General features: G+C 35.0%; 1 protein-coding gene across 2 annotated transcripts in view; it reads left to right on the plus strand.

Annotated features, from left to right (window-relative positions):
• Nucleotides 1–821: 821 nt before the first annotated feature.
• LOC128985454 (polycomb protein Sfmbt) overlaps nucleotides 822–20,934 on the plus strand; it is a 37,247-nt gene continuing 17,134 nt past the window's right edge. For both annotated transcript variants that reach the window (XM_054404941.1, XM_054404942.1), the window contains exons 1-9: nucleotides 822–1,029; nucleotides 8,928–9,046; nucleotides 9,876–10,125; nucleotides 13,972–14,129; nucleotides 14,718–14,951; nucleotides 18,024–18,153; nucleotides 18,901–19,035; nucleotides 19,553–19,670; nucleotides 20,634–20,758. In XM_054404941.1, the coding sequence (XP_054260916.1) occupies nucleotides 1,011–1,029; nucleotides 8,928–9,046; nucleotides 9,876–10,125; nucleotides 13,972–14,129; nucleotides 14,718–14,951; nucleotides 18,024–18,153; nucleotides 18,901–19,035; nucleotides 19,553–19,670; nucleotides 20,634–20,758 (1,288 nt within the window). In that variant the 5' untranslated portion in view covers nucleotides 822–1,010. The remainder of the gene's footprint in view (nucleotides 1,030–8,927; nucleotides 9,047–9,875; nucleotides 10,126–13,971; nucleotides 14,130–14,717; nucleotides 14,952–18,023; nucleotides 18,154–18,900; nucleotides 19,036–19,552; nucleotides 19,671–20,633; nucleotides 20,759–20,934) is intronic.

The following is a 20,934-nucleotide window of genomic DNA, read 5'->3' on the forward strand; positions in this document are numbered from 1 at the left end:
GAAGTTCATCATGCCCTACTATAACTAGACTTCTCATCCCATTGTAAATTTTGAAACACGTTTTTCGTGTCTAGTTCATGTACGTGACACAAAGGCGCTAGTGTCGACGAAACTTTGTTTCTATTATTTTAGGGTTAATTTCTTGATTTGTGCTTTACTGTTTGGTTATATAACTAGGGGACAAGTTATGGTTTATGATTAGATCTTATTATTAGGTTAAGAAAGGTTTTAAATGGCTGTAATAACGGGAAACAAATTGTAAGCAAAACACGAACTCTACATAAACCGTACAGAACTAACAATAAAATTGTCCTCAGCTTTCAGCTGTTCCATAAGGATGAGAACTAAGGGTCCCTTAGTAAGGGAGTGTTTTGGTTTTATAGTATGTTTTATCATAGACTAGCCAACAAGTATGTTTTATCTATGGTTCTTTCATAGACTAACCAACACAAGTAGACTTCTCAATAAAAATCTCATTGTAAATTTTAAAGCTCGTTTTTCGTGTCTAGTAACTAGACTCTAGTTTATGTCCGGCGACACCGATCGCTAGTCTTGACAAAATTTTGTTTGTATTATTTTAGGGTTGGTTAATTTACTGATTTGTACTTTATAGTTTAGTCAAATAACTAGGAGACGAGTTATTGTTTATGATTAGATCATTAATATGTTTAATCTATCATATAATATATTCTTAATTTGTTGTGTCACATATAATTTCATATAGTAATGACTAAGTTATTTTGTGAACACGAAGTCGGTTAAAAACATAAAGAGAAAGAGACGTTATCTGATCAAGGCACCAGTGATATTTTAGACGAAAAGGTTTCTCTGTTTCTCAGCTTCGGCTTTTTGCAAATGTGTGAGCTATAAAATGAGTTTCTTTGTTCGAATTTTGCTCTAATTTTCTGATTTAAGAGTTATTTTCTATTGGTATAGCTGTTAAATAAATCCTTTATTCTTTTAAATTCATGAATATCAACCTACTCTGAAGACCAAACGTCGACACAATCATGGATATGGCACGGGAAGGTGAGCTCTGTTTTATTTTGTAATTTAAATTTTCGTTTAATTACTAGGCTAATTTTATTTCCTCTTAAATAAAAATTTGTTTTTACGGTGGTTTGTTTATTTAATAATCTTTACATTCATCTGCTTTCATGGATTAGGAGATGACATTTAACTGATTTTACAATTTTAAGTAATTTTTTTAAGCTTAGCATTTTTTAGACAAGGCCTAGGCCTAGGCTGCTCAAGTTACTGCGAACAAAACTTAAGGACTAAGTTAGCCTATGCCTTTTAAAAGTAGGGTTTCTCCATTAACCCTCCGAGTGTCCCTTGTTTTGGCCTTTAATGTCTGCCTATTTTTTTGCTCATTTGCAAGGTTTTATTAAACCGGATCTGAGAAGCTTGAAAACAATGTTAATTATACTGTTCTATATACCATTTAGTTTGGAAAATCACGGGCTTCAATATTATACATAAAACATAAGGAACATTTGTTTCAAAAAAATTTTAAGGTACGGTAAAAAAAAATATATTTTGGAAAATTAAAAAAAAAAAGGTTTGCGCTCAATGAAATTGTATAAATTATAGGCCTATAAATATTTGAAAGTAGCCACTTTGTTCTAAATTTTATGAGGATTACAAATATATAATACTTAATATAAGGAAGAAGTACTTAGATTTGCAAATAAATAAGTTATGGGCAAAAAACAGATTTCAGTACATAGCGTTTAGCTAAGAATGCATAGCCTAACCATAGCTAGGAATCTGGCTGATAATTTACATCAATATCACTACCTACTTCTTCAGGATCATCAACCAGCCCTTCAAAATCACTTAAATCTTCTTAAATAATGCATCACGTATATCACTACTTTTGATTTTTAACAATAAAACAATTATAAACGTAATAAAACACATCGGTCCGAGGTTAACCCAGCTGTTTACAAATACGCACGTCAGCTGTCTGCTACAATATTTTCGGAACTAAAATGAAAAGCGCTTAGAGACAGACCTCCTGAGAAAGCTCTGAATCTGTCAAATAAAACGATATACCTAACTCGATCCAGTTCAATCCGATTTAGTCAGTCATAGAGCCTTCGCCGTAATCAGTGTTTGTGAGTCGCTGCAGCGACAAATAACACTCGGAGGGTTAAGTTATTAAGTTTAATCCTAATTCGGCATATTAAGTTAACGACTGAAACATGTTGGCTAGAGACCTAGGGCCTAGGCCTAAGTTACTCTAAGTTAGCCTATAACTTAGGCCTATATATTAATGAAAGGCTAAATTATGACTTCATTGAAAATATTTGGCAAAAGGATAAAGTTTCTGATGGGATTCAAACCAGGGACCTACTGCTTATCAGCCGACCACTCTATCCACTACACCACGAACACCGATGGCTGTACAACGTATCGTTGTGGTAATGGTGTTCCGGGCACCTAGAACCCAGTGACGTCACTGCTGGACGCCTAATCCACGTCTGATTACCGGACGTGTATCCTCTGTGTTCAATAAGAGCATAAGTAACACAAGTCATTCTATTAGGCACTTTTGCCTGAACGTTAACTTAAATGAGCAGTTTGAACATGACTCAAGTTTAGGGTCAGATTTTGTTTAGGGTGAAGTGGGGTAAGTGCAACCACGGGGAAAGTATGGCCACGGCTGCTTATGTGGGCCTATCTAGCTAAAAATTCTTTTTAGGAAATAACCAAAATTTGCAATTTTAGAATGTTTTATAATAAGTTGTGTAGGCTAGGCTATAAAAAGCAAAATGTTTGAAAAAAATCAGCTTAGGTTTACTTGAATTTTTAATCTTAATGCAAGTTAAACCTTAAAACTTTTTATGATGTTTAATATGTAGTTTTCAGAAATAGGTTAGCTACCTATGTGCTGGATTACCTAATAAGCTAAGTAACTTTAAAATGAGAGCCGTGGCTACTCTTGCCCCGTCACTTTTTGCACACGGGGCAAGTGCAGCCATGGAAATTGCCTGGGATAAGTAGTGCAACCATGCCGGTAAAAATAAGTAAGAAAAAATTAGAAAAAGAATATTCTTATAGTTTAATAAAAATAAGAAAAATAAGACCATAAAAAAATGAAAAGTTGTAGAAATTGTGTGAATCATCCCTAAGTTATACCCAAGTAGGTAGGGTACCCTATAAGTTAACAAGCAATAAGTTAGTAATGTAGAAAAACATATTTTTGATATTTTACCCATTTTCCGATTATTGCACACATTTTCCAAAATGGCAACAAACTTGAAAAGTGGAAAACTGTGTATTTTATGGTCTTTTTTGGTATAGGGATGCAATTTTAAGACTTATTTACTCTTTGCATTTTTGCTAAAACTACTTGTTTAGGAGCTACTACATGATGCAAAATGTAGGCCTACACCGGAAATCATTTTTTCATAGGCTGTAACTCCTAAACGTAGACTTTTACTCTTACTGTTATAGAAAAAAAACCTTAGCTAATAAATTAACAATTCTTTCGCCATTTCGCTCACAGTAAAATTGTCTACAAAAAAAAGTGGTAATTGTATAACTTAGGTAGGCAAAGTGTTAAATAAAATATATTATATACAACAATTTTTTAAAAGTAAACTTAACTATTCTAATTCCAAGATTAATTTAGACACCAAATGACACTACTGTTATAAAGTTCAATTTATTCCCTACGTAGAAAAATCACAAGTTGTTTACTTTTATAAGTGTAACTAGCTGTAACCCGCGGGCTTTGCCCCGTTTAACTTCTTAATTTTCAAGATGATCTCGTTCGCATGGCTCAATCACGTCCTGGTTGAAGTTTGTTCGCTACGCTCACTCACCTTTAGGTTGAAGTTCGTTCGCTATGCTCACTCACCTTTAGGTTGGAGCTCGTTCGCTACGCTAACTCGCCTCCAGGTTGAAGTTCGTTCGCTACGCTCACTCACCTTTTGGTTGCAAATTCAATTCAATTCGTTTAGCTGTTAAATTATTTAATTAGCTGTTGTCATAAATGTAAAAGAAATAATAGTGCTGCACCCTGTTGGTAATCCTCGTAACTTTAATGCTATTGAACATCATAGAACAGAACCAACTTGTTTAATTGAAACAGCTGTTAAGATTCATTAATTCCATTTCTCATAAGGTTAACATGGGAAACTCCAGAACCAGCATGATCGGACTATGGGAACGGGGGTTTATGGGGGGTTTTATGGGGTAAAAATAGGTTTTTCCCATTTTTGACCCTACAAACACAAAATTTCACAATTTCTTTTCAAACCATGCTGTAGAGCTTAAAAAAACAAATAATTTAGTATAGGCTATTGAAGCGTTATTATGCGCCTAATTGTTACAGAAAAAATTCAAAAAATTGTAATTTTAAAATTCCCATGTTATTCTTATGGAGAATAAGCCAACTGTTGTAGTCTGCTTGTTTAAGAACATATTTTGATCAAATTTGGAAAATAAATTAATTTCTTACTAAACCACAGCACCTTTTAATATTTTACTTTAAAAAAAAATTTTACCCTCCCTGTTGCAGCAAACCTAAGTACTCATTAAACTAATTCTGTTTAAATAGGGAATAAATGTGATATTTTTAAGGAGACATTTTAGTTTAGATCCAATCAGGCAGATGGAAATACGCGAAATCTGCAGGTTTGCTGCAGCGGGGCTATTGTTATTTTAGTAAAACTTTAATAGCTTAGTAAAAAATTAGTAGATTTGCCAAGTTTGATCAATATATATAAGCAAACTACAACAGGTAACCTTTTTCTCTATAAGAGCAACAGGGGAATTTTAAATTTAGGCCTACTATTTTTTGTGCTTTTTCTCTAACCAATAATCTTACAAAAACACTTCAATATCGTATACTTAACTGTTTTTTTTTAAGCCCTTCAAAATTGTATAGAGAAAAATTAAGAATGTTTTGAGGGTCAAAAATGAGAAAAACCAATTTTTACCCCCATACCCCCATAAAACCCCGTTCCCATGGTCTGATCACGCTTATTTGCGAACTCGTTCGAATAAACATAGGTTTACACGTCTTTAAACCAAATTTCATCGAAATCGGATCATTTTTGCTCAAGTTATCATGCTAATGGACACATATATGAATTTGAACGGATAGTGTTTTTGGCCTCTTGGGACATCAAAACGAAAAATTGAATCGGTCCGGGTCCAGATCTTACCATGAGACCTACGGTAATAGCTTATTCCCTTTATGGGAAATTTGCTAAAAATGAAAAAAAAAATATTGACAGAATCAGTGAAAAACAAGCTATTAAACACTTGCCCCAGTTGTCAAATAAATTGCCTCTTATGGAGGATTCTATGCTTGGTTGCAATTACCCCAGATGCATGGGGCAAGTGCAACCAGTAGTTGACATGTTTTTTTATTTTATTTACTTTTTATTTACGGTAAAATTTTGCTGCACGGTAGGTCTACTGTACATTACCAAAAACTTTTCCCCTTAGCATCGATCCTCTGATCTAAGTCTTCAGATCAACAGATCTACACAGGCATAATCATGACATCACAAAGTTGTCGTATAGCCAAATAGGGTAAGTTGTTACAATTTGTTACAATATCAAGTTACAATTAGGCCTCTATTTAACCCCTTCGCTTACAACGACGGCGATCCGCCGTCGCGCTCCCGTTAGCCATTGTGTGAAGCGACGGCGAATCGCCGTCCGCTATTAAAACCTGTTTGTGCCGAGTTAGTTCCCCAGAAATCCAATAGATCGCATATGCTTCTTGTTCTATGATTTCCAGGCTTTCTTTTGGTTATATTTTCGTCATCTCAGTCCAGTCCAATCGGCAAAAAAACTGAAGTTGAAATGGTGCAACTTAGCAGCTGACGACGTCTACACTGGTTTCACAGCTGATACGTTGTTGTGTTTACTTCGACGATGTAAACATTGTGTTAGAGCCTTGTTTTACTTTATTATTTTATTGAAAAGTGTAGTTATCTTATAAAATAAGTTATAGAATTTACTTAGTGTAAGTTTTTATCAGTATTTTACTTTTTCGTCGTTATAATGACTGAGTTATTAGGCCTATCATGTCGTGTTTCACTTCGTCGTGATAAAGATTGAGCTACGGTATCTTGTTTTACTATATTATTCAATTGAAAAGCTTTAGTATAATACGATGAGTCTTCAAAATAACTTGGTATTCGTGGATGAATGTGGAAAAGAGTTAGATGAAAGTGACATTATAAAACTTATAGGGGATTGTGACAGTGACAGTGATTGTGACTTGTTTGAGGAGAGTGGTTGGAGTGATGATGATGATTTGGAAGGGAGCAGAATTCAAGTGAGTAATAAGTCTAATACGCCTATTGATTATGAGACCACAGTTTCCCCAGAACATAATACTAATTGTGTTAGGCCTAGGCCTTTAGAAAGTGACCAGTTGTTGCTTGAACAGCCTTCTTGCAGCTATGCTAGGCCTATGACCCCTCCAGATGCCCTTACTGTCCAATATAATTCAGATTTGTCTAGTAGGCCTGAAATATTTGATCAGCATGTATATCTTCTCCATCACGTGATGAAGAATTGCCTAAATCAGTCCAGTTTCTTGATCGGTTATACCGCGGTAGTATGAGCGCGCCTTCTCTCTCGCCTACACCGAGTGAGGAAGCTGACGACCCTGGTTTCCCTGACTCTAGGCCTATAAATGATATAGATAGTGGCAGGCATAGGCCTATGACCCCTCCAAATGTCCAATCTGATTTAGATTTGCCTATTAGGCCTGAATTATTTGACCAGCTTGCATCTTCAATCGTGCCTGCAGGTACATACCTGCCCTCTCACCTACACCGAGTGAGGAAGCTGACGACCCTAGCTTTCCTGACCCTAGGCCTAAAAGTAAACCTGTTAGGGGCAGGTCTAGAGGAAGAGGTAGGCCTATAGGAAAAAAAGCTATTTCACAACCATCTAAGCCTACTAAAAGGTCCAAAACTCAAACTAGTAACGATACAGCTCCACCAAAAAAGAAGAAAAAGGAGGGTTGGCAGTGGACCAGTACCATAGAAAGTAATATAATAAATAAAATCCCTTTTACTGGTTGTCCTGGTGTTAGAGCAAGTTTGGCTAGAAGTTTAGGCTCAGCTCCCTCTGAATTAGATGTTTTCAATGCGTTTCTTGATAATGACTTTTGGCAACATGTTGCAACAGAGACTAATAATTATGCCAAAGAAACAATTAAGAAAAAGAACGAAGCAGGCGGGGTAGGAAAAACTATATACTCAGAATGGTTTGACACAACTGCAGATGAGATGGCTTGTTTTTATACACTTTGTGTCCTTATGTCGCTAGTAAAAAAAAGAACCATACAATCATACTGGTCGCCTAATGCTGTAACTGAGACCCCTTTTTTTCGTAAAGTGATGCCATTCCGCCGTTTTTTGCTACTGTCCACATTTTTCCACCTTACAGACAATAATAGGAAACCTGTGAATGATAAACTGTGGAAGTTGAGGGATGTTATTGAGTACATGAACAGGAAGTTTTCCCATCTGTACATACCTGATGAAAACATAGCTGTCGATGAGAGTCTTATGAAGTTCCGAGGGAGGTTGGGCTATGTCCAATTTAATCCCAAGAAGAGAGCCAGATTTGGCATAAAGTTTTACAAGTGTTGTGAATCTGGAAGTGGTTATTGTTCTAAATTTAAGATCTATACTGGAGCTGAAGTCAAAGAAAATGTACCGGTTGAAGAAGGAAGTGGGGATTCTACACAGGAGGAAAAGCTGTTAACGAGTGAGGCGATAGTCGTTGAAATGACAAAAGATTTGGCAGGAAAAGGACATACTCTGACAATTGATAATTGGTATTCCTCACCTCTTCTCTTCTATAGACTTAAGCAAATAGGTTTCAATGTAATTGGAACAGCTAACTGGTGGAGATCAAACATGCCAGAGAGCTTCAAAGAGGGTAAACTTAAGTTGGGCGACTACGAGACAGCCTATAGCCACGATATGTTAGCAGTAAGGTGGCAGGACAAGAAGCAAGTTTGCATCTTGTCTACCTTTCATCAAAAAGCTGACAAAAGATCAACTGGCAAGAAAGACAGAGTTACCCAAGAAATTATAACAAAGCCAGAACCAGTGATCTACTATAATCGTTCAATGGGTGGAATTGACCGCGAGGATCACCAATTAGCGTCGTTTCCTAGTATGAGGAGGTATGCTAAGGGATACAAGAAGATCTTCTTTTACATAATGGACATTGGCCTTTTTAACTCTTAAGTAGTGTTCAAAAAATTAACCAGAAAAAAATTGGGGTTTAGTGAGTTCAAGGAGAGGTTTGTCAAGCAAATGTTTGAGTCGCGACAACTGCCACCGTACAATCGAAGAGGACGATCATCCAACTCAGAAACACCTCTGAGGCTCCAGGCAGCAACTTGGGGACATTTTCCTAGGCCTATTCCTCCAAATGAAGTCAAACAAACACCTTCAAGAAGATGTAAGGTGTGTAGTGCCCAGGGAAAGCACAGTGACAGCCGATGGGAGTGTGAGCTCTGCCTTGTCGCACTTCACATGCCAGAGTGTTTCAAGGCATACCACACCAAAATGAACTTTGCTTGACATTTGGTGAGTTTTTATAAGTGTCATACAGTATTATAGACTAGTTCCAAAACATATATGAGCCCTATGTAGCTAAAAATGACCAATAAAAAAGTTTTTTTTAATTTTTTAATTTTATTTTTATATGGTATAATAAAAAATTATAGTTATATTTTTTTTGGAAATATTTATATATTTTGAATCTACATTTAATTTTGAATAAAAAATAATAATATCTTGCATATAAATAGTAAATGTTGCCTGAAAAAAATTAAATCAGAAATGAATGAAACTAGCCACAACAAATTCGTTTGTTTTGGCCTAGGCGGGTAAAAAAAAAATCATAAGTGAATGGGTTAATTTCAGAGCTAGGACTGGTGTGGATGGGTGACATGCTGCTACAGAGTGATCCAATGATGCTCGATCATCAGGCTGACGCTCCGTACTTCACTGAGCCTCAGCCACCATTGGATAGATCTAACCTGGTATGCCCTTTTTCATATGCTACCGGTACTTAATAGTTAAGTTAGCAGAACAAGTTTTACAGTGGTAGGTAGGGTAAGCAGTCACTGTAATCTGTTGGTTATGCTCATCTACACTTAAGTCTAAAGTTAGGTACTTTGGGCTTGCGTCAGAGCAAGTTAATGGATGGTAGGGATCAGTACAAGATTAAGCATTACTAAATTTAAAAACTTTCACGATTGTGGAAAACCTCAATTTTCTTCTGCACACTTGTCAAACCCTTTCTATAATGACAGAAATAACTTACTGACTAAATGTAATCAACTCGATCCAAGTTTTTCCCGAAGTGATCCCCTGATATTTTCTGGCCAGCCCAACCCTATTAGATAAGGATCAACCGGTAAACATTAGGACCTTAAACCCTTGGTAAAAAGGTACACTTATCGACCGGGAGAACTGGGTTCTGCTGCTGGGAAAACCAGGGAAATGAACTTGAATCAATGAATGGTGATTTTTATCTGGCTTAGGCTACCTGAATAAGAAAGATAGACCTAGTCCAATCTTTCACAAGCCACATAGAACTTTTAATATAAAATAACTTAGGCATTCATACAAATTAGCTTTCTTCACTGTCACTGACAGTTTTTCAACCAAGAAGGGTCTGATTGAGAGAGAGATGTCTTCAGGTCCCTATTCAACCTGATGATGTCTCTCTCTTACCTCATAAACAATTAGTTACCTCAAAATCCATTGATTATTCTGGATCATTTCACATGCTACAAAAAATATTTACTAAAAAGAAACTTTTACAACCAATCTATTGACAAGTGTTACAACCATGATTTGTGTTAGTGTCTGGAGCAGCCGTATCAGCACGAGATAGATGGGTTCATGATGCTGGGAGAGTTTGAGGACCCATACTGCAACGATGTCTCGGACCCGAGCAAGTTCAATATGACCACATCGGCCACTCAGACTGCTGTGGAGCCTCGCTCTCGCAAGATCAAACCCATCAAACACCCCGGGCTGAAACTGCAGACTCCTATAGCCTACCAGCGGGACACGGACCCCAGTGTCATACCTATACAGCGGGACGGAATGGGTGAGTGCAAAGAATGTCGCTCATTTCTCCACAAAGACTTGTCATAGGTTTAGTCTCAGGGCAGAGGGAGACCTAGCAAAAGGGCAATTCCACGGTGTCGGACGTAGATTTCAGACACATTTTTACTGCTATTTTAATGCTTTAAAATTACTTTTTGTAAAAAACCTTAATCTTTAGTATTTTTATTTGAAAGAACAGTTCTTTAAGAACATTTTCATATGTAACATTTTTTAAATTTTAAAATCTTTAATGGCTAAAAAAATTTTTTTCTGCGGTGTCGGACGTAGAGTGCACAAAATCGATATTTCTTTTTTCCTTATTTGACTTTAAAAATCTGTGAATTTTAAAGAGATAAAACAACAGAAAAAATCATGGATGTAAAGAAACTTATTAGCTTTAAAAAGAGCCTAGGTTCAAGTTTTTTGGTTCAATAGTTTTGACACAAAAAAAAATCTCCTACGGTGTCGGACGTAGAATTTTTGGTGTCGGACGTAGGTTGTGTGATTTTTTTAGATTTACAAATAATAGGTAGTAATTAAATGTAAAAAAACGTTCACAATTTTATATGAACCCTTTTAAACATTTATTCATGCATTTAAATGAGCCTGAGCAAATAAAATTACTAAAATCCTCTATACCTGGGTTTAAAATATTTAAATTTCGAACATTTACGTTGCACAATATGGTTTGACATTTTACCTTCAGGAAAAAAATTAAAAGACTGATAAACACTTTACATCTTTTATTAGATATTTTGCTTATTTAACTTAAAAAAGTTACAGCTTCTTAATTCCTACAAATTACCCATTCTCTACAAATTAGTCTCTTTAAAAAAAATAATGAAATGAAAAATTCATGGGCACTTTGGGTTATATGCCTAAAAGTAAGACATGAGAAAATGTGTTCAAGGGAGCACATCTGGAAGTGGACCGATGATACTTTTAAATTTATAGTGGTCTCTTGTTCCTCCGTAAGGTTCAGGAGGCTCAATTTTCTTCACAATGTCTTTGGCTTTGTACATAATACAGTCTTCATCAGTTGGCCAGAAATAGTATGCACCTGACTTGGAGCAATGCATTACTTTCACTTTGGCTTCATTTTGTTCAACACACTGTACTTCACCTGGATAGTAATCATTATCGTATTTAACCACAACCCAGTCTTTTTGAGGCACTAAATCCTGAAGGTTTAGGTCATTTCTCTCTATTTCGAAACGCTCGCCATACTCCTGTTCTGAGTCATCACTGTCCGAAGACTCCGGATTTTGAACAATTTTTACTTTTCTTTTTACTAAATCGTCGCTTGTGTCGCCTACAATTAAGAAATCTTTTGATCCAGCTGCCGTCACATAATGCACTTTGTGAGTGTTAGGTACTGGTACGGAACACTCCCATATTTGCAGACCCTCAATCACTGCTTCTTGAATATCCTTACTTGAAATGAACTTAACTAAAACAGTGGGGTTCCTTAAAGCAGCAATCTCGGCAAAATCTTCTGCTGTGCTCAGAACATGACCTGCATTGGCTTTGCAATAGTTCCAAACACTTCTCTTAACGGTTCCTCCTATGCCGTCAACCACAACTTTGCCGTGGGAAGTTGCAAAGAAATGCCAGTGGATCTCAACCTCAAACTTACTCTGTAGAAAAGGGAGAACTGAAAACATAAAGCGATTCTTGAATTGAGCTGATGTTCCATCAGAAAATACATTGACCTTAGTAATATCTGGTTGGATTGATTTTAGTTGTTGTAGCAAGAAGTTCAAATAACAGTAAATTTGATTTTTTGTGTGCTCCAGATCATCAGATACAATAACACAGCTTTGACTGACATTTTCCGCAATCCAAGCATACGATGTAAAGACAGTAGCCTGGCTATGGGTCCAATGTGCTGACTGTATTTCATTTTGGTGTAGAATGGTCGCATTTTCTGAAAAATCCATTTGAAGTAAAATTTCATTTCCATTTACGCGTGTTTTGATCTTCTGGAACTCATTAGCTTGTCTCCTCTTGACGTAAGTATGGATCAAGAAAGGTTTCAACTGAGTTGTCAACTCACAAAATGCTTCCTCAACCGAACTCAATATTTTGATTTTCTGCACGTGCCCATCAACCTTCTGCCACTGTAAGTACTTTAGGGGTACATTTTCCCCTTTTGGTTTGTACAAATCAATCAGATTGACGCATAGATGGCATCCTCTAGTCATGCATAGTTTTGATTGCGAGTCACAAACAACTTTGTCAATAAATGATTTAAAAGTGGTTGAAAGTCCTGTGTGTGGTTCTAGAGACACTAATAATAAGCGATAAATATAGCGAATAATAAAAACTCAACTTAGGGTTTTATAGTATATGCAGCATGTTACGGTATTTAACATACACTACCCAATTTTAGTACTTTGGTGTCGGACGTAGAGTCGGACGTAGGAAATATTTTCTACGTCCGACACCATGATTAAAAAAAAACCATACATGATAGATTTTTTTCCAAACATGGATCATTTAGACCTATGTAAACATGCTTTGCATACTAGTTTTCAAGCTTTAAAAAAAATCCCTCTAGCCACAGTAAAACTAAACGTACATTTTTGGTGTCGGACGTAGAATTTAATCTTTCTTAATGTTAAACATCTGTAGGGTGGACGGAAAACCTTTTTCTTAATTCTAAATTGCATTAATATTTAGCTTTACTCTTAAACTATCAAAAAAATAATTCATAAGGCTTATTTGAGTAAATTTTGTTTGTTGGTTATGAAAATAACCAACATGGTTGTAAATCGGAGTGAAAAAAAAAAACGGTAGTCTATAAAAAAACATGTATATATTTTTTATTTATTTTTTTTTTTGTAACCAATGTTATCAGTGGAAAGCTACACTAACGAGCTTTCCAAAAATGTATAACAGTAATGGGTTTGATAAAGTTGACAAAAAAGTATAGAGGTTGACCATTTTATGGAATTGCCCAAAACCATGTGATTAGTCTAATTGCTTATGAATTTTTTTATGCAGTCGTGTACCAGTTGAATAGGTACCAGTTATTGCAAAAATATATTCTTTGCAAAAGAGTACCAGTAGTACTATTCGTACTTAACTAAAGAACACAAATTCTTTAAAAGTTAGAATTAGGGCCTATACCAATTACAATATTGAAGTTATAAAAAATGTTGGCCTAATGTTGACTGTACAAAAGACTTTTCTTTATTATTAATTTTAAGGTGTGATTATAATTTAAGAATTAGTAGCATGTAGGCTAATTAAGTGTGGTAATATATGGTTTCACTATGTGTGTTATAAACATATAGCCTATACAGAATAACCAAATTATAACAATAGCCTAAATAAAATGCTTAAAAAAGCCTGCTCTACAATAATATCAGAAGATGAGCTCCACTCAGTAGTCAAGCTAAATAGGCCTACCGAACCACCTTAATCAAAGCCTGTCAATAGGAATATTCACTCATCCTGGGTTTTATCGTTGCAAGTTATTCTCGATTAGCAATAGATGAAATTCAATTAGTTAATTACAGCCGACAGACAGTGGTTTATCCTTGAACAGCATTTTACCGATTTTGTAACTTAATTTGTCTTGTAAAATTAGTTTTAACAACATATGAACTCGAATGTTAGTACCAGTACTAAACAAAAAACAAACAACCTTTTGTAACTGCTTTGACTTAAAAAGAAACAGTAAGAAATAAAATATGAACGTTTATGAAAAATATAGGACAATTAATAATCTATTTATCACGATACCTGATTGAATTAGAAATAATTTTTTTACAACATATTATCATACCTTTACATAAAAGCTTTTCATTTAAAAAATGTTAATTGTTCCAATTTTTTGCAGCCGTCTGTGAGAAGTGTGGTGCCATTGGAGTGAAGCACGCGTTCTACACTAAGGAGCGCAAGTTCTGTAGCATGCAGTGTGTGCGAGGTGCTTCGGAAATGGACACTAATTGGAATGAAAACAACCAGGCTCAAGACGAGAAGCCTTCATGGGAAAATGTTAGTTGTTGTGTTAATTGCATTATTTACTATCTCTGTGTTTTAAGGCGCTTTGAGATTTTTACTTAAAATAGTTAAATTTGAGGAAAATTTTATCAAGGAAAAGAGTAATGTGTTGTGTACGTAGGGTACTCGTGAATACTGCGTTAACTTGAGAAGGCTACCTTTTTCTCCAGGTTTCTCAACTTAGATCTATAAGGCATAAGGATACAAATTTATTAGATGTTTCAATAAATTGTAGTATAAGTTAGGCCAACTAACTACAATGTGGGTGTTTGGTAATTTTTATCAGCCAAAAACGTCAAATCTTCCACTATGGAGACAATATCTCTCTATATTTTCATTGATTGCATGCAACTAAGTTCCTCAATCTGATGTAGCTGTTATGACCAAAAGTCCCTGGAATCCTCTTTGGGGTACCCCTTGAAATTATGAGTCGGCTCACAAACTCTTTTTGATATCGTTGCATTTTGGAGTAGAGCTTTAAGGTTTGTTTCGTGACAATCCAATACTTTTTTCTGCAAAGTAGCTTGTGTTGTAGAAAAATACTATTGGTCCTTTTTCTGACTTAACACTTTTGTTTAACAGCTGTACGGATACCAGCCACAGCCGCCAAGCTTGACTCCGGCCCCTCCTATCAAAATGGAACTGGACTATGAGAAAATCCCCCCGATACCTCCTCTGCCTCCTGCTCTGCCTGCTGAGGACCCCCACTTTCCCCCGGACAAGAGTCGGATCCCTGAACTGCAAGGAACATTTGACTGGACCTCTCAACTCAATGATAAGTGCTTCATGGCCGCTCCTGTTTCCTGTTTCAGACATGTGAGTGGTGTTCGACTGTTTTGATAAAATTATTGTTTACTTGTGTTAGCAAATATTAGTAGGGATGGTCAAGTCTCGAAATTTCGGGAAATTTTAAATCTCGTTACACGAGACAAGACTTCTTTTTGGCCGAGATTTTTATCGAGACGAGAATAAAAAAAAAAAAATTAAAAACGCCTGCAGAAAGTCAACGCAATACCCGCAATACAGGAGCGTGTTGTAGTTGCGTTTCCTTTGCGAAGGCGTTCTTATTTAATTAATTCTTAAAATGTAAATATTACTTTAATTATTTTAATAATATTACTTTAATAACATTTGAGAAGTTTTGTTAAGTGTAAGCAGTGTGAGGAATGTTTCATTACTATAAAAAGTCAAAACAAGTACTATTTTATAAAAATTAATATTGCTTTTATTTTAAGATTTATTTTATTTTAGGATAAGTTGAACTCTATCCTAACTGATATCACTATGTTTCCTAATCGTAGGCATTTTTAATCAGTTAGCCGTGATTAATAAAAAAATGTTATGCTGATGTTTTTTTATAAAAGATTGTAAATATTCTTGTCTATTATCAATCATTATTTTTGTAGGCCTATTTAAACAGTCATCTAACAATGTTACAAAATCAGGTAAAAATTTTGAACGTGCATTTCCCGTTGTGTATGAGAAGGGAAATCCCGTCTCGATCTCGTCTCGAAATTTTATGAGAAATAAAAAATCTTGTCTCATCTCGAACTAAAAATCCAATCTCGTCCATCCCTAAATATTAGTTTTATTTTAAGTACTAAACCTTGTTCAAAATATGCTTTTTGGGTGGTAAAGTGTAGGCCTAAAGCCGGAGTGTATTTTCCATTTTCATTTTATTTTACAGTGTGTCAAAAATATTCAAGAATACTGATGATATGTCATGAATTGGTGTCCTCAGACGTTTCACGCTCAATGAGATTGTTAGTAGGGACTGGGGTGTGCTCATTAGTGATTTTGATTTACCTAGGTATACGATTCAAAGTTTATAAGAAATGAGGTACTAGTGCATATCTCTTTACTATTTATTGTAAGTGTGACGAAACCAGTCTATTAAAAAAAAGTTGTGGAAAATCATTAAGTCAAACAAATTTAAAGAATCACTGACCTATGTTATTTGCATTTAGCCATTTTGAATTGTAGAAGTAGTTATTTGTTTACTTTTTTTTGATTATATTGATATATATAATTATATATATAGATTATACTCTAGAAATCTAGAGAATTCTATCGAAGAATTAGATGGTTCAAAAAAGGATTCAAACCTAATGCATATGGCATAAAAAACAAAGCAGGGCAAGTAATTATACAGAAAGCCGAGGGTCTAGAAGTATGGAGAGAATATTTTTGCGACCTATTAAATGGTGAAGAGGATACAAATTACACAGAACGAGCTACATTTCAGAATGTACAACCTTTTGTACCAAATCCATCCATAGAAGAAGTAAAGGGTGCAATAAACGACCTCAAAAACAATAAGGCACCCGGAGAAGATGGGGTGACAGCAGAGATGCTGAAAGCAGGAGGCCAGATAATAATAGACAAAGTACATAGGTTAATTAATGAAATATGGGATAAAGAGACTATTCCTACAGAGTGGCAAGAAGCTTTAATAGTGCCCATCCATAAAAAAGGGGATAAACAAGAATGTAATAACTATAGAGGAATATCTCTTTTAAATGTTACATATAAGATTCTGTCCAAAATTATTCAAAGAAGACTTGAAGTATATACGGATTCCTTTGTCGGTGAACAGCAGGCTGGATTCACCAAAGGCAGGTCCACTGTGGATCAGATTTTTATACTTAAGGAATGCTTAGCAAAGTACTGGGAGTTCAACAAGGAATGCTATTGTTTATTTATAGACTTCAAAAAAGCGTATGATAGCCTATTCAGAGCAAAGATATGGGAGAAAATGGAAAAATTCGGAATACCAGATAAGCTTATTAAATTAGTAACCACATGTGTCTCAAACTCTCGTTGTAAAGTGAAGATAGATGGAGAAACCACAACTAAATTTAATGTGAATACGGGGGTGAGACAGGGGGATGGACTCTCCCCCCTCCTATTCAACATTGCTCTAGAGGAAGCCCTACAAACAATAAAAAATGCACACATGGGACTAAAACTAGGAACGAATATTAATATATTAGCTTTTGCAGATGACGTAGTACTGATGGCCGAAAGAAAAGAAGATCTTAGGGTTTTAACGGAGATACTAATAAAGGAAACTGAGTATGTAGGGCTAAAAATAAATGATGCAAAAACCAAATTCATGATAGTAACAAGAGGAGAAGCTGGAAATAATGAAGAGTTTTTTCAAGTCAACAACCATGAATTCCAAAGAGTAAATAATTTCACCTATCTAGGCGTTCTACTATCTGACAAAAATACGGAAGACATGGAAATTCAGAATAGGATAAATTTAGCAAATAAGAGTTGGTACGCATGCAGTAAACTAATGAAATCAAAACTTTTAACGAGAAAGACAAAAATTAGAATCTACAAAACTATAGTAAGACCTGTACTTTTATATGGAGGGGAAAATTGGATCCTGAGCAAGAACTCAGAAAAGAAAATAATAACTTTTGAGAACTATATATGGGCCAGTATGTGAAGATGGAGTATGGAGAATCCGCCACAACCGGGAGCTAAGAGAATTATTTCAAGACCCTGATATCATTGGAGAAGTTAAGAGTAGAAGATTAAGGTGGGTTGGCCATATCCTGAGGAGAAAGGAGGAGAGTCTACTGAAGACAGCACTCAGAGGAAATCCGAGGGGAAGAAGACCAATAGGTAGACCGAAAGCCAGGTGGTGGGGTCAAGTACGAAAAGATTTGGAAAGGATGAGGCTTGTAGAGGAAGATGCATGGGACCGAGACTATTGGCGACAGCGTGTTGGCGAGGCCAAGTACCAGCTAGGGTACAAGTGGCCATGGCAGTAAGCAGTAAGTAAGTAAGTTATTTGTTTACAATGTAAGGCATGCAAGTGTGTTTGGTTTTGTTTAATCTATGATGTTAGATGTTTACAAACTTGTCTTTTTACAGTCTCCAATGGCAGATTGCTGGGACAACATAACCACCGGAATGAAGGTTGAAGTAGAGAACTTTGACTGTGACAATTTCTCTGAAGATTTCCCTAACTCTTTCTGGGTTGCGACTGTGTTGAAAGTGTCCGGTAAGTGTTAACTTGTATTTGAGCTGAAGTGTTTGATAAGGATTTATTTTTATAAAGTGTAACCCTTTGAAAACAGTTTTTTTTTTACTTATTTAACATAGGCCTAAGAATTTTTAGAGCTCCTATGTCTTATCAATTTTTACTCTTTAAGTTACTTCTATGAAGAACTTTTCAATATCCTTTTAGTTGAAAGCACAATCTAACCTCAATTAATTTTATTTTTTTATTTTTGTGTAAATAAGTAACTTATTACAGAACGAGATTAATTTTGGTTTTGGTACAATAAATGTGGCTTATAAGATTGAAGTTAACAGGTAAAATTATTTAATTCTTCCATGGATTAAATTGACAAGACAAATAATTCTGACAGTCCTTAAACTAGGATTATTCCAGATTTCTAATTAATATTCATAAAGCTAATAGAATAATAAGGAATAGATTGTAGTTAAATGGAATTGTTGCAGTTTGAACTCAATGAATTTGATGCTACTCGTATTTAAACAGCCACAACTGAAATTAGAATATTTTTGTGTGTTTTCCTTAAATATTTGTAGTATTGAGGATGAATTGTGATGAATTATTTAAGTTTATCCAATGAAATGCTCTTATTCGTTTGGGCTAAACATCCTATACTAATGATATTCCAATAAGCAATATATTTAGATTTACTCAGTCCAATACATTTGCTGTTGCTCAGTCAATTTTGCCAGTTAAGATGTGTTTTCTAATTTTATTTAAATTTCTCAGGCTACAAAGCACAATTGAGGTACGAGGGTTTCGGCACAAATTCTGAGAAGGACTTCTGGGTTAATCTCTGTTCCTCTTCAGTACACCCTGTAGGTTGGTGTGCAACTCGGGGCAAGCCCCTCATCCCTCCTAAAAGTAAGTGACTTGTCAGTAGAGTTGAGTTTGAGTCTGAACTTATTTTGAAGATCACATGATGATTTTCCTTGGCTATTTAAATTAAGTAAATTACGGCTATTTAAGCAAATTAAAAATGTACAATGGACATTGTAACAACACAAATAATAACTTTGCAAAGGTTATTTGAATTTTTTTTAAGTTATAGAGCAGTGTTGAGGTATCATGTCAAACAATCCTTAACAACTAGAGTGGCGTAACTCGCAACATATGTTTCTGTGGTTTTTATAACTCCACCAATGACAGGCTAACAAAAGGATCCACTTGTTGAGGCATCGTCAGAATAAGTTATACACAGTTTAAACACACAACAATTATAAATTATTGGGGATTTTAACATTGTTGCTTTCAATATTTAAAAATAAAAACTGTAACTTTGCTTGATGATGTAACAGTGACATTATTAACTTGCCTTGTTTAGGAAATAAAATATTTGAAACAAGTTAATGATTGTTCTAAGCATTGTTATATTTTTCAGCAATTGAAGACAAATATAAAGATTGGAAAGACTTCCTAGTCAAACGGCTAACAGGAGCTAGGACTTTACCGTCAAATTTCTATTCCAAAGTTCATGACAGTTTAAGATCCAGGTTTAGGTAAGTTTGCACTTATTATATACATGTGATCGTAGATCTTAGAATTGTACATTTTTACATAACAGCATCATTTACTTTCATATCAGCATAGTTTTTTAACGGGTAACGGACCAATGAGGTTCAAGGATTGAGAGAGAAGTAAAATTGTAGTGATTCAAACTTCAACTAATCAGCTGTTCAGGCCAATTTAATTGTTGAGTAATGCAATTAGTGTTTGGTATAATGTTTCGTTGCATCATTGGCAGAAACAATGAGAGCTTATAAAAACATAACCTCTCTTAGTTAGAAGTTATGATTGGTGATTGTTAGTAATTAAAAAACGGTTGCAGGTAAAGTAGTGTACGCAACTCGCGTTACGCGATTGTTGGCTTAACTACTATAAAATGACACTAGATCAGATGCAACAATATTTAAAAAAATGTTATCTTGGGGCAGAATCAAAATTATTATTTATCATTTGACTTTTGTCATTTAAATTTTCTTTCATAAATCAACTTTATTCCATAGCATATAAACTCTTTTCCACCAGGCATCCTCAAGAAACTAATACTGAAATTTCATAAATCAACTTGATAAGAAGCAATAGCAAGTTTTGATAAATTTTGAGTAATTAAACCCTTGTCGTGGGTAAAGTAGTGTACGCAACTCGCAAGGCTCATACCTTAAAATTTCTACTCGGGTCGTTAACACTATATTCTCGAAATTGTTGCGTGAACTACTGTAAAATACTGTTAAGGTTTTCCTCTAACAACACTTACTCATAATTTAGTTTGAGTGAGGTAGTTTGATTATTATCTTGGATAAATAAAAGTAACTACAGTATAAATATAAATTCAGTGTAAAGGAATTGTTCAGTTCTGAATTTAGTTATAGTACAAAAGTAATTGAATGAAGTAATTTAATTCTGCCTTGATTTATTTAATATAATTCTAATCTTTTCCTTCTAATCTTTTCTTTTTTCAGGTGTGATCTCAATTTAGAGGTGGTTGATAAAAATAGAATATGTCAGATCAAAGTAGCTTCGATTAAGAAGATTGTTGGCAAACGGTTGCACATTAGATACTACAACACTGATCCTGAGGAAGATGGTAAGTGGTTGAAATTTGTTTGGATATTGCTTTGAATCAAACTATTTTTTTCATCTTCCTGTTCTGTGTACGTTTTCTGTGGTATAAGTGCAATCAATAATATGTCAACTACTATTTTTTATGAAAATAACTGAAGTGTATCCCAATCCCACTGTTTTAAAAATGTTTCTAGAAAG

The sequence above is a fragment of the Macrosteles quadrilineatus genome, unplaced genomic scaffold (genome assembly GCF_028750875.1).
Source record: "Macrosteles quadrilineatus isolate MER2022 unplaced genomic scaffold, UCM_ALF_1.0 Scaffold_2__2_contigs__length_208266976, whole genome shotgun sequence".
NCBI classification, from domain to species: Eukaryota; Metazoa; Arthropoda; class Insecta; order Hemiptera; family Cicadellidae; genus Macrosteles; species Macrosteles quadrilineatus.